This window comes from Podarcis gaigeae (genome assembly GCF_964106915.1).
Source record: "Podarcis gaigeae genome assembly, chromosome: 1".
In the NCBI taxonomy this organism is placed as follows: domain Eukaryota; kingdom Metazoa; phylum Chordata; class Lepidosauria; order Squamata; family Lacertidae; genus Podarcis; species Podarcis gaigeae.
In genome coordinates, this window is record NC_139678.1 from 89,169,719 (window position 1) to 89,184,724 (window position 15,006).

Consider the following 15,006-nt stretch of genomic DNA (forward strand, 5'->3'; position numbering starts at 1 on the left):
TTTTGAAAGTTTAAGTACGCAATGTCAATTGGATCACCTCTATCAGTATGCTGGTTGACACTCTCAAAAGACTCTAATAGGGTAGTGAGAGAAGATATGCCTTTGTATAAGTCATTCTGCTTCAGGAAGACTTGTTAATTAAACTTTTAACCATGCTTTCCACCACTGCAACACTGAGCTCATTCCCTTATAAAAGAAGGAATCCTGCCAGGGTGGCTTGAGGAATTCAATTTCTGTGCATTCGGATGCATATTGACCTGATAAACACCTCCCAGACTAATGTGCAGATCAAATTGCAATTATCTCTTGGATTTTGTAAGCAAATGTGTACATTAGAATAAAATATATTTAAAAACACATACATGGGGATATATTCTTGTGCAGATTTTTTAATAAAATATTTCAGACTAATGTGGAAGCCAGACAAAATAGACATATGCAAAACTTACACTGATTGATATAGATGGCAAATTATATCAGTGCAGCATAAATCTGTGGTGAACTAAAAAGGGGGGATATTGCAGACAATGAATAAAGCACCACAGTCAAAATTATCTGTGATATAGAATGGCTTCTGTGGTAGAAGAAAGGGATAGATGGTAGCTATTCTATATATCACAAATTATTTTAACTGTGGGGGTTTTTTTATTCATTTTCCAGTTCTACAAAATCTATTTTCCCCCAACTTTACCATTTTCTTACTGCATTATAATTTTTCTGTAATATAGGTCAGGTGTCAAAACTGAAGAATTTTTATTCTTCAAAGTGTAACAATTTGAAGATGGGAGAGTTCCTACATGTTATGTGCTGTTTTTCAGCCTTCTTCCCTTCCAAAAATTCCAAACCAAATACTGTATAAATTATTTAACTGAAGGTAATATGCACAAACTTATACTTTGTGGAACTGCTTTGCTCAAGAGAATTATATATTTACTGCAGACAGGTGCATGAAACCAGAAATGAAAATGCATCCATACAGTATATACACAAGGGTCATTCGCACGCATGGAGCTCTTCATTCATTTCAGTGAAGGAGACCAATCTGCATTTCAGGCAGAAGAGCTGGCAATCCCCAGAAGGTGTTGGTGTTCAGGTCTTGGCTTGCCTCTGGGGGTAGAAATTCTACATAGTTTGGGAATGCCCATCAAGAATGTTGTATATGCCTTTGTAGTCCTAGTTTGATGCAAGAGTGGTAAAAAAAAAGTGCTCTTTGTCAACCTTCTGGAAATTAACTGATATAGAGCTGGATGCAGACTAAAAAATACTGTACTGAAACCTTAGGCCATAAAATGGTATACAACTCTCTCTGAAGGTCTTCTGGGTTAGTACCAGCACTGCAATTTCAAAGCAATCACAATGGAGACCCACAAATGGGAAGCTCAGAATCCACCCTCTTTTATTCCTACTAAACTTGCACAATCCTTTTCATAAGTTTACGCATTAATTTATTCACTTCTGTTTTATTGGTGTAGGGCAAATCTCCATAGTTACCATTCGTCCTTATCTGCATCACAGTTACAGAAGTATCTCAGATCCAGGCAGCTTTCCTCCAGTCCACATGCACAGCGCTGGGCTCCAGGAGGAGACCCTCCCCAGTAAGGATGCTTCTCATTGGCTCGACCAACCCACCAAACAAATGGCATTCCATCTGGGGAAACAAAAAGAGCAAAAGTGCCATAAGAAATCTGAAGTCAGTAGGCAAATCGAGAAAAGATGTAAGAAGTCCTTGTTCTTGCTACAGCTGGGATGGAATATCATTTTGAATCTGATATAAAATTAACATTGGAAATCTGAAGGTCAGCATATTGAATCCAATGTTTCAAATTTACATATTCAGCCATACCTAATATGTTTTTGTACATCCTGATCTTATGTTTTTGTACATCCTGGTGATTTCAAAGCATCCCGTGTTTAAAATATATTTTAATGAATGATATCACCAAACTACAGTGGAACCTCGGGTTATGTACCGTCCTCTTTACGAATGCTTTGGGTAATGAGCTCTGCTAACCTGGAAGTAGGTACCCCTAGTTGCGAACTTTGCCCCAGGATGCAAGCAGAAGTCACATGCCAGCAGCGCGGCAGCAGCGGGATGCCCCATTAGCGAAAGCGCACCTCATGTTAAGAACGGTTTTGGCTTAAGAACGGACCTCCAGAACGAATTAAATTTGTAACTGGAGGTACCACTGTATTCTCTAAAATGTTGGAAAGTTACTTGTTGTATTGCAGAGGTATATAAAACCATTTAGTTCCCAGAACAATTTGAGGAAGAGTCAAAAACAGGCATGGCAAACGTGGTGCTCTACAGGTGTGGTCGGACTCCAACTCCCATCAGCCCCAGCCAACATGTCCAATGGTCAGGTTGGAGGTACCATGTTGGCTAAACTCTGGTCTACAGGAGATGCAAATATTTGTAAGGGTAGAGTTTCTAATCAAACACTGCATTTTTAGAAACCTATATGAAAAAAGAATAACTGCACATTCATTATGCACATTTACAGCCAGCCAAAGTGGCAACCCAGTCAGATGGGTGGCATCTAAAAAAATAAAGTTGTTGTTATTAGCCATGTAAAGTTCCACCAGGCTTCCTTAACTATGCTGACAGCTGATGGAAGTGGGTACAAGGAAACAACTTTGAAAGTGACTGCAGGACTTCATTTGAGCCAAGTATTTTGGTAAGGCTAAGTTTCAATGTTGACTATGGCCAATTCTAAATTGTGTAGGAAGCCTATGTTAGTACAAATGGCTCCCTGCCACAGATGTTTGTTCTCCAATGTGTGGGGCTGCCATGGACAGTGATATGACTGCGCTAGAGGCTCCATCCCTTATTGAGTGAGCAGCATAAATATTACCAGATCTACTTGTGTATCTATGCACACATCTATACAATCTGTTGTGTTAAACACATGTTCACAGAGCTCCAAATATGAGGATCTTTATTTGAAATATTTTGCACACCAGACACTATTGCAATGGTCATGAATACTATTAGAATAATAGAATTGGAAAGTTGGAAAGGACCCCAAGGGTCATTTAGTCCAACCCTATGCAATACAGGGATCTCCTTTTGTAAAATAATACAATCATGCTTTTTTCCCTAAAAAAATGTTTAGGGGTACTCTCATTTTCCTATTCATATTGAAATACAGTCCCTCGATGAGGTCAAACTTAGATTTATAAAATATTTAGCGGTATGCGTCCCCCTGCACACCCCCCCCAGAAAAAAATCACTGAATACAATTATTAGTTGTACATTACACAGCCCCATGTTGCCCGGAGTATGCACAGTTCCTAGAAGAGATATAGACATAGGCAGAGATATACCTTATTCGGAGTTTTGCGACAAACTTTGCAGAATGAAAATAAGACTAAATAAACCAGGAAAGGTAAATAGCTGGAGTTTGGGCCTTGGGGGACTGTACGTGAGTGAGATCCATGAAATAAAAAAGGCAGAAAGAAACCCAAAGCCGTTGAATGAAAATTTTCCAAAGATTAACATTTCGAAATAGAACTTTCTGATCTCTACTCCTCAGTTCATTTATCAGCTATAAATGTAGCTAAGTATTGATACATGAAAAATAAAAGAACTGGCATGCAAAAATGATTTGAATTTTATGCAGGCTAGCTTCTAGTCTATTGAAAATGTTAGCAAGAGCTAATTGCATTATATGTATTCATAACAACATTTTTTAAATAATAATAAAAAACATGAAACATGAAACGAGGTTAATTACTAATTGCAGTGGACTAATTAAGAAAAGCTTCACCAAACCGCTCAGTCAGGTTTGCATTGCCCACTGCTTTCCCACAGATCCTATTGCTTTCAAATTTCAGTATTGCAAACAATGAAACAAAGAGAGAAGAATGATTATCAGGTCATCACAAATTAGGAAACAAGGGCTTTGCCTAATGCCCAATGGTACTCATTATAAAAACAGAAAAGACGACAATATGAATTCCCCTAGCATATATCTTTCAGTTTTGCATTTTTCGAACTTGTGAATACAAGTTGGAATATTAATGTGTATTACTGTCAACACGTTCTTTTAAAATTATTGTTGCATACAATTACAGCACAGAGAGAGAGAGAGATGATGGTATGCAAGTGGATGGCATACTATGATACCTTCATATCCCTTTCTGTGCTGGAAACCAATCATCCAGCTAGCAGGGGTGCGCATCAGAGTAAGTAGAATCTTACTCTGGAGCAAAATGGGAAACCTCAGAGGTATTTTGGGCTTGCCAGAGGCAAAGTGGAATCTCTATGAGATGGTAAAATTCAAAGGGAGGAACCCTGAAGTGTTCCATGGCACCTCATCAATCCAGACATACACAGGCACAGGCACACTTACAAAATGCTGCAGAAAAGCAGTTGCTGAAAGTGAATGTATTGTGTTTAAGCTTACTAAAACACCAGAAAAGAATAATGAGGGAAGGGAGAGCAGACACCAGTGTGGGGAAAAGGTATAGAGGGAGAGGTCTTTTGTGACAGATCAGTACATTGTGAAATCAAAGGCAATTTTACTGACTAGTGCTCTCCAATCCCAGTGCTTTCAGGAAGGGAATAGCTTTGCAAGAGCAAATCTTATGTCTCTAAGTTTATGATGTCAGGATGGGAATGAAGAAGGTTGAGAGGAAGAGTTCCTCTGTGACTAATCAGAAGGAATTGTTTTACTCAAAAAGTAAACCCATTATTTCTTCTCACCACAAAATAATAATAATAATAATAATAATAATAATAATAATAATAATAATAATAATAATAAAATTTATTTCCCCCCAACCACTCTGGGCGGCTCCCAACAGAATATAAAAAACACGATAAAACATCAAACATTAAAAGCTTCCCTAAAAAGGGCTGCCTTCAGATGTCTTCTAAAAGTCAGATAGTTGTTTATTTCCTTGACATCTGATGGGAGGGCGTTCCACAGGGCAGGGCCACTACCAAGAAGGCCCTCTGCCTGGTTCCCTGTAACCTTACTTCTCACAGTGAGGGAACCACCAGACGGTCCTCTGAGCTGGACCTCAGTGTCTGGGTTGAACAATGGGGGTAGAGACGCCCGCACAAATGGCCCAGGACCCATTCATCTGCAGTCTGGTAGGTTTCTTACTCAAGGAAACTTTTCTCAGGCATATTGCTTACAGAACACTTGGGGAGATTAAGGAATTTCCATCCTAAAACTGTGATGGCTGCCCTTGTGGGACAAGTACTGCAAATATTCTTCTGGAAATGGGAGGAGCCATGCCTCAGAAGGGACAAATTTTAACCAATCCTGCCCCATATTAAAAAGTTATAGATCCTGTTCTTTTTTAAAGCAAACCAACTATAACGACAGCCACCACGAAAGCCTCTGAACATATTTGGCAAGTTTTATTCACTTTGAAAAGGCTTCTAGACCTGCAAATTCCATCCACTTCTGTCAAAAAAGCCCCAAATAGCTATAGCCATGGACTCAGACCTTTGAGACAAACTGGGCATATTCTCAGTTAGTATCAGCTGCAATGGGCTGTTTATATCTATATGCTGAATTAGGGTTTAAGCACACTCCTAATTTATACCTACTAGTGCTACCTCGTTTTGGAACCAATTGATATTCTATAAGATGAGTCTTTCTTTTCCTTGAAGGGCTAACAGGGGGGGGGGGGGAGTGCACCAGATCCTGCCTAATCAACTGTTTGCTATGCCTTTTATAGAAACTGCAGGAACATCCAAGTGTATTTAGGATTAGCAATCTAATTTAACTGACAATTTAAATAGACACGACAGAAGTTATCTGCCTAATTAAAAATGTGCTAATTCGGGGGAAGACAATATTTAGCTTTAAAATACAACTTTGTGTGGCTATTAGGAAATAATGGTGAACATTAATCAAAGTCAAGCTGCATATTATTGCCTCTTGGATAGGATCATTAAACTAGAGCATAATCATATGATAAATAGCCATCGCTAGGGTATTAAGAATGAACAGTTTTATAACGTCTTCTCTGTGTTTGACTATATCTATTTTATTGTACTAAACCAACCAAAAGATATATGAAAGTCTTTGATAGTAGTAGACTTGCCAAAGCTTGAGTCATTTAAAACCAGGCTAAATAGAGAACTTGCTAATACACTGGAGGGAACTATCTGACAAAGGATAGGGAATAGACTTCTATGGTCTAATGTATCTTTTTAAGTATCTCTTGTAGCATCTGATTCTGCCACTAAGAAATGAAATAGTAACTCACTTGAACTGCAATAAAGAGAGGAATGAGGGTCATAGAGACCCTCATATAGGTTCAATGAAGAACTTTAACACATGCTTTAGAAGGATTTAATTATGCTATTCCTTGAGTGTATTTGCTTAGCATGCTGTTCAGAAGCAATATAATTATACTGTTATGTTTTTGTTGCTCCACAGTGTGCCCTCATATATGCTCACCACAAACACCTTAAGTGGACCAAAATAAAAACAAAAGCTCCAGCAAAAAGGGTCTGTTCTAAGGCACTGACTCTCAATGGCAAAAGATACAACACACGTGCCACCTATCTTTTGCGTAGACCTTAGTAAAGCATGATTCAATTTATTTAACACAAAATGGCTACCCAACATATATGTATTTACTATATGTATTTACTTTTACATGCTTGGAATTTGCCAATGCTGTGTGTAGACATAACAAGTTTCAAATTCAAATTCTTAGAACAGTTATAACACAATTAACATCTTGGAGATTTCTCCTCAAAGTTGGTGTTTTCAAGGATCCACAATCCCTTCACTGCTAAAAAAAAAAAAAAAAGTGGCATCTGAACTCAAAAAGGGATAAACCTTTGAGACATTAGGGAAATTTCCTTTAGTCAAGAGAAGAATAAATAATTTTCCTAGCTGACTTATTTTAAAAGTGTATTACCTATGCTTTATACACTATTGCAGGGGAAGCCCGATATGCTCAAGATCAGGCATAGGCCAACTCAGCCCTCTAGATGTTTTGGGACTACAATTCCCATCATCCCTAGCTAGACCAGTGGTCAGGGATGATGGGAGTTGTAGTCCCAAAACATCTGGAGGGCCGAGTTTGCCTATGCCTGCTCTAAATGTTGTTGCATTCCAATTCCCATCAGCCTCAGCCAGCATATTTAATGGTCAGGGATGATGGACTCTGGAGCACGGGGGCATGCGCGTGCACACACACACACACACACACACACACACACACACACACAACAACCTCTACACCACTCCCTCAGGCCCATACTGTAGGGTTGTGTGCTGGATTCAGCCAAAGCCTGAGTTTTGTACCAAAGTTGGCTGATTTGGGGGAACCTGGGCATAAGTTGACTTGGGTTAAGATAGCCCCAGTTCACCACAGGATGGCACGAAGTGATTCAGGGCTGTCAGGGCTGTCAGGGCATAGAAAGGAGAGGCCAGAATGGACAAAAATAAGTAGAAACCATGAAAAAGAGGGACTTCCAAGGCTACCATGTCTTCATGGGACAAGGTAAGGGTGAGGATGAGTGGATACCTTTCCTGCACAACCTCTATCTCTTCATGCCAAGCCTTTCCTTGTCTCCTCCACCTGAACCACCACCACACAACGAGGCCACTTGTGAAGGAGCAGCACCACCCAGGATATAACCCCATTTAGTACATGAAAGGATTCAGTCCTGCACAGCATGAGGTGCTATTCAGAAGGAAGAAGCACTCTGCAGGATCAGACCTGCCTACTCTTGGTCAGGAACGGGGGAGTAGGAGATGCAGCACAACCATAAATAATACTTGTATTTGTCTTACTCCCTCATTCTCAATTTTAAAGCACTGGGTTGAATTTGAAAGAAACAAATCTCCTTCTCTTCACTGAAAGTTCGAAGATATTTCTTTCTTCATGAAGAGCACATTAAGTTCTGCAAGCCACCCATGGTCTCGCACAGCAGGAATTTAACTTTACGTGTCTATGAATAAAAAACCACTTGTGGCAAAGCACTGCAGCTTGATTCAATGTTCATGTTATTTTCTGTAACATATTTATTTTGTCCAAAATAGCAGATGGAAACCAATTGCACTGATAAGCACATTAAGAATTGTTATATCTCTCCCCCCCCTTCCCAATTCCCATTCTATAAGACAGAGAATTCACTCATAATAGACACATTAGGGTTTTTATATCAGGCGCAGCAAAGAGAGAACTGGGCTCAGAAAAAAGAAAGCGAAGGGGATCGGAAGAAAAGAAAGCTGATACAAAAAGCAGAACAGCTATGGAGAGTTTGTTTCAACAAATGCTGTTCCACACAAGCTCTGTAGTCATCAACCCCCCTCATCCAATACAGTTTGATAGAAGATACATAACTGTCAACCCCTGACCTCTTTATTTAATTCCTGCACATGAGGAAAGATGTATGGCTGCTGCAGCAAAAATAAAGCTGCCCTAGATCTATCTTTCTTCTCTGTAACATTTAGTAACTGAAAAGCTGTATGTGATATTGTCAGACTTCTAAGTTTTCATATTTCTATAAATATTAGTCACTGAAGTGGTGTAAGAGGCTAGACATTTGGATTGCAATGACACTGTCATGTTTTTACTTGCTAGATGGTGTGCGGGAGAATGGAGGGGGGGGAGATGCTATTTTTGTCACTATTCCTGACACATTTTTGATAAGCATTTATTTTTCATTTATGTATACCCTACCTGACAAAATAGAAGAGTATAGAAAAATAAGAAAATTGCAAGCCAGCTTGCAAAGTCACATTTTGCTATCATCTATTAGACTAACAGAATCCCTAACATGGCAATCTTGTACATATCCTCTCAGAGGTAAAATCCATTGAGTTCAATGGAGATTATTCTCAAGTAAATGGTACAGTGGGATTGCAGCCTCAAAGACCAAAGATTTTCATTTCCAGAAAAGCAACAGCTGTGGAAGGCAATCCTCCTATCATTGACTAATGCAGTCCAGTTCATCTTGCCTGTTGTCAATGATGAGCCATCTTTCCAGCCAAACTTTGAAATTTGGTGTGCTAGAGCTGAAGTCCTTGTTGGTATACCAACAGCTATAGAAAACATATTTTGAGAAAATATTGTTGGTATACCAACAGCTATAGAAAACATATTTTGAGAAAATATTGTTGAGCTATACAGCTTGGCTGCATAATGACAATATTTAAGAATGGTGTGTTACCTTAACTAGTACTGTGATAATGCCATCTTATATTTAGTATATATATTTAGGCTATATGCATATTGATTAACCCCTTGATGTTACAATTTATTATTATTGGGCAATGAACACAAAATTTGCCTTGTTTTTGTACCTGTGCTTTTTTTGGGGGGGGGATGATATGGGTGGAATTCAATGCAGTGCTAATGGGGTATGCATGTGAGCAATGAGGTCCTCTCCTACAATAGGACTTTCCCTTTCTCCTCCCCTTGTGCACCCCAAAACCTGCTCAGGAGGCTCATCCAGCTCTACAGAGCAAATTTATAGGGTATAGCAAGGTATAGGGGGAAAAGAGGCGAGAAAGACCCATGGCATGAGCAGACCTTGTTCTGTGGATGCAACAACTTAGCTGAATACTACACCACACATTCTTGAGTTGCTTTGTGCTCTTTCTGCTTTGAATTGCAACTAGTATTCCAACCAACAGAGTAGAAAACCAGCTCTGCTGTCCCCATTCTCTATAATGGGAAATCTAATCAGCAAAGTAGGTGAAATTTTCAGAGCACAAGAGTCTCCCTGATTGTATTAAATCTACCAAATTGCAAGAAAATGGGGCCAGTAGCTTTTCACTTTCCTCCACAATCTCTTCAGGGAGCAGATGTGTCCACTGCTTTCATAAACTCATAGAACTGTAGAGCTGGAAGAAACCCTGAGGGTCATCTAGTCCAACCCCCTGCAATGCAGGAATCCCAACTAAAGCATCCATGACAGATGGCCACCCAACCTCGGCTTTAAAACCTCTAAGGAAGGAGAGCCCACAACCTCCCAAAGGAGTCCGTTCTACTATCAAACAGCAATTACCATCATAAAGTTCTGCTTGATGTTTAGTCAGAATCTCCTTTCTTGTAACTTGAATATATTGGTTTGGGTCTTATCCTTCAGAGCAGGAGAAAGCAAGCGTGCTCCATCTTCCGTGCGACAACCCTTTAGATAGTTGAAGATGTCTATTGGATCTTCTTTTCCAGGCTAAACTTACCCAACTCCCTCAGATGTTTCTCATAAGGCTGTTCTGGGCCCTCATACCCTCCAAATGTCCCACTTTAAGTGGGGCACCCTGGAATGACATAAGCCACCCCAGCTTTTGATCCCAATACCAGATGTCCCATTTTGGCTTCTTTGGTATGGTCACACCAAAGCGCAGGACCAACAGATGTACTTTTTTGGTTCTGCGCTGTGGGTGCGAGTCAGTTGGCTCACACCAGAGCGCAGGACCCAAAAATGAAAGGAAAAATTACTTTGACCTGCACTTCGCTACTCTTTTCCCTTATTCTGTCATGGCACTTTCAGAAGTATTTCTGCTATGCTGGCGAACGAGGAGGAGGCTACATTTGCTGGTGCAGAATCTCCTGATGCCACTTAGGCAGCCTCCCTGTGGACACAGTACTCCTGGTGGGGTCTGACCAAGGCAGACTAGAGCAGTACTATTACTTCCCTTGATTGGGACACTATAGTTCTGCTGATGCAGCTTAGAATAGCACTAGCTGATTTTTATTGCCGTATCACTGTTGACTCGTGTTAAACTAAGACCCCTGGATCCTTTTCCCATGTACTACTTGCCAGCCAAGTGTCTCCCATCTCATAATTGTGCATCTGGTTCCGTCTGTCTGAATGTAGACCTTGAAATTCATTTTGTTTGTTTGGGCCCAGTTCTCCAATCTGTCTTCAGATTCTGTCTTCAGTGGCGTTAGCTACCCCTTCCAATTTAGCGTCATCTGCAAATTTGAGGAGCATCCTCTCAATTCTTTCATCCAAGTTGTTTACAAAGATGTCCAAATGGAAGGGGCACAGGAAAGAACCCTGTGGCATTCCACTTGAAACTTTTTCCCCAGGATGATGAGGAACCATTAGTGAGTACCCTCTTTGGTTTTGGTTAGTCAAACAGGTACAAATCCACCTGACAGTAACCTCACCCAGCCCACATTTTACCAGCATCTCTGCAAAAATAACTTACCTCAAAATAATGAAGAGGTGGCCAGTTGGTGTATTTAAAAAAAAAACAAAACAAAACAAAAAACAAAACAACTTTGCAGCTTCCCATCATCTTTTCTTCTACTGAGCTTGTTTTCATCCTCTGATAGGCCTTATAAGAATCCAGCAGGTTCCCAATAGGTCTAACATCATGAAGCTGTCTAGAATGCTGCCTGCTGAGTTCTGAAGATCTCTGGTGTTTTGTTTTGTTAACGCAGAGAAATGCAGGATTTTTTTTGAAAAAATACCACACAAACAAACCTTAAACAAAGCTTTTAAGTTTAAAAACTATCCTCCACTGCTGTGTTTAACAAAAACAAAAATCCAGAGCTTTTCACTGCTTTGCCAGCAACATTTGAAGCAGCCTAATTTAAGCCAATGGATTTAGATCACAAGAAAACAGAGAGCTATTCTATTCAGAAACATATATAGACAACAGGCCAACAGAGTTACACATGAATTTGTGGGTGGGGTATTGACATCACATTTTGACATAGGAGGGTAACATGATCAATTCACCCTGCTATTCAACCTACACACTGAGCCAATGTTCACTACCATTTATAGTATGAATATAAATCTGGCATGGCTCACATGGAATTACTTTGAATTTAGGTAGCAAGAACATAATTTTGTAGTTAGCTTTCAATGTTACACAGTTAGAAATAAACAGGAACTCTATATTTTTAGTAGTGCTATATTCAGAATATTTGTCAAGATTGCTTTGAAAGATTCTCTAGAGAGTCTTCTGATGCTGTTTCAGACAGGGCAGTGAAGGAAATTTGTGAGAAACTGAATCTAGCATTAAGCTCCCTGGCTCTTTGATAATTGGGCACCATAACGCAGGCAGAAACCGAAGAACTCTCAGTCAATTGGTACAAGTAAATTAAAGGTGTTTTTCACTGATGCAGAAAATTAACACATTGTTAACCCCCTGCTACAGTATATAAGGGACCTGTAAAAATGAGCTTCTTTTGACATGAATAGTCTTAATGGCAAGGCTAGGAAGGTTGCGGAGGCTGCTGTTCATTGACCAAATGAACAAATGATCTGATTCAGTATAAGGCAATATTAGCAGATCACTAGGCACCCCCCTGCATGTTTTTACACAGCTGCATCTCACAGTAATCAATAACAGGTCATACGGGAAAGGATGAAGGCTAGGAGAGATGGTGCCCCAGAATACTCAAGCAGTGGTGTAGTGGAACTGGAATTGGAATACAACACAATTCCACACACACACACCCCCAATAGGTTTGCTGTGCTATACAAAGTTTTCAGGAGTTGGAAAAATAACCCCTCATCAACATCAGTAAGCTGTTGGCACTGTTTTAAGAAACTGTCAGACACCTTAGCACTGAAAAATAACAGAACACTTTGAACTGCATGAAGAATAGAAGGGTCACTGATTCTTTTCTGCAGGCTCCATTAAGATAAAAACCACAGTGAAATTCAACATGCAGGGGTTTGCTGTGACTGAAGAATGAGAGTGCATTTATTCCCTACTCAAAACAAACATAACTGCTCCAACATGGATTGGAATATCTAAAGCAGTGGCTATGCTTAGAACTGTCAAGCCCTCAAAAGCTGTGTTAAGGTAAGTGGCTGCTAAATGTCTACTTTCTGGATTCTTTTAAAGAGCTCTTTGCAACTATACAAAAGTGTATATTCACTCCTCAATGAGTATCTTCCATTTTGTTCCACTTTGTTCATTTTGATGACCAAGATGGACATAAGTCTGGTCCCACAGATGGAGACTGACTTACCTTTAAAAACTAAAACAAAAAAAACCTTCTCTTTCATATTATTTGTGTCCTGCAACATATTGACTTAGACATGACTTTTGGAGGGATAGCCAATGCTTCCAGGGGTTGTTGGGTTCCAGCTCCCATCTGCCCCAACCTGCATGGCCAGTGATCAGAAATGATGGGAGAGAGCTGTCTTCCAATAACATCCAGATAGCACCATACTAGCTACACTGAGGTTCTCCTTAGGATATTTTTCACATTGTTGATATTTACAGTAAGTCCAAACTACACATCCCTCTGCCCCAAACCATCTATCTTTTCACATATCATGCCTCCTATGGGAATGCCACTGTCTAACATTAAAAGTTTAAAGTTAGACAGACTTCTCCCCTGCCCACACTATTGCTCTCCACTCTTCAATTTACCCAGATGATGACTGGATGCCACTGTAACTTAATTCCTTCACCTGCAACTTAGTGACTTCATTTCTTAATACCAATATCTCTTGAATGGTCCAACCTCTTTGGAATCTTAAGGTGAAACTCTACCACAGACCACAGTGGTCTACTGTGTATAAGGAAGTATCTCAAGTAACCTTGTCCTGAGCTGTATATTTACTCTGTGCTAGGAGTAATGACTGGTTCATACTACAAATGGGATAGATAATCACGTTTAAACAAAGGATATATACTATTGGCAGTGGATGAGCAATCACAATTTGCTCACTACCCCCTGAAGTGCAGAAACAGGCTTATTATGCTTCTGCTAGGTCTATCTGAAGACTCTGCTTCATATGCCTCAATTACCAAAAAGTATAAATGTGGATAAAGTCAACACACATGCAGATATTTAGCCTTTTGCTGAAATGTTTTCTTGCTAGGCTAGCAATCTTTGTACTATGGAGCCAGCAGTGCTCTAATGCACAAAGAAAAGAGAGATACATTATTTTATCACCATTCCTGGAAAAAGAGCTATGAGTCAAATCCATTTTCTAATGTTCAATCCATTTGGAAAATTGGTCTAAATGTACATTATAGTTGTGCATTTCCTTGTAGTATGCTGGTTGAATTTAATAAATACCCTTTGTCCATGGGATTGAGACCAAGCAGTGATTCAAAACAATGATTCCATCCCCCTAAACAACCATTGCTAGAGGGAGCTCCACTGACTATAAAAATATATCCCTGCAATCCATGTTGTGAGGGCTGGAGTTAAAATGTCTGTTCTCCCACACAGTAGCAAATAGGTGCATTAGAGAAAGAACCACTCTTCTATACTCATGTTCTTCAGGTCCTTCCCCTTTTCACTCACCTTGTGTTTATATGAGCTGACCATTATTTCTGTCTTGGCCATTATATATCATAAGGGCAGGAGAAGAAAGCAAGGCTACTTTGTTTCGTGTCTGACATGTACTTAAGGAACACGAACTCTTCCCACCCACTTATTTGACCTTCAAAGTTATATATAACTTTGCTCCACCTATGCATTCTGATAGCATGGAACATTCTGGGGAACTTTTTTCCTCCGTTCTTTAAAAATAAACCCACCAGTATTCCCTAAATTTTGCACCCACCGATCTTGCTCAGAACAATAAACCACCCCAAATGAAATGCCAGCATCAACAATGGAGAAGGGACTTATTTCCCCTTGTTTTTGTCCCAACAAAGGAATTGCGTCCCACATTTGGTGAGTCACCAAAAGTGTTAATACCTCTCATTAAACTTCTTTATAGTCTAATGTGTTAAAATACATTAAAGAGCAACTGTAAATAAATAATTGCTGATTCAACACAGCTGTCAGCCTCTGAGTAATTCCAGCACTGGAAAAGTTACAATTAATGTCAGTAGTTAATGTTCTAAGTGGTGGAAAGGGGAATCATGCTGCAATAAACAAATGCAGTCAATTACAACTTAAGGGCATATACAAACCACTGCACCATCACGACTCAGCTGTCCTACTCACAACCTGCAATTATGTCTCTGTTGGTCAAAGCAGCGGGGATGTCATTTGTCATCCCAGGGTGTGCTCAAGGGCTGCAAGATTGTGCAGTTTGGAAAAATGCAGCTGTAGCAGAACATATGTATAGGCAGCACCATG

General features: G+C 39.8%; 1 protein-coding gene and 1 long non-coding RNA gene across 3 annotated transcripts in view; both read right to left on the reverse strand.

The window, feature by feature from the left end:
• LOC310825486 overlaps nucleotides 1–15,006 on the reverse strand; it is a 632,470-nt gene that overhangs the window by 61,327 nt on the left and 556,137 nt on the right. The gene's annotated exons all lie outside the window — the stretch shown is intronic.
• Nucleotides 1–15,006, reverse strand: part of CNTNAP5 (contactin associated protein family member 5) — a 313,291-nt gene that overhangs the window by 61,327 nt on the left and 236,958 nt on the right. For both annotated transcript variants that reach the window (XM_083734111.1, XM_083734112.1), the window contains one exon: nucleotides 1,492–1,648. In XM_083734111.1, the coding sequence (XP_083590237.1) occupies nucleotides 1,492–1,648 (157 nt within the window). The remainder of the gene's footprint in view (nucleotides 1–1,491; nucleotides 1,649–15,006) is intronic.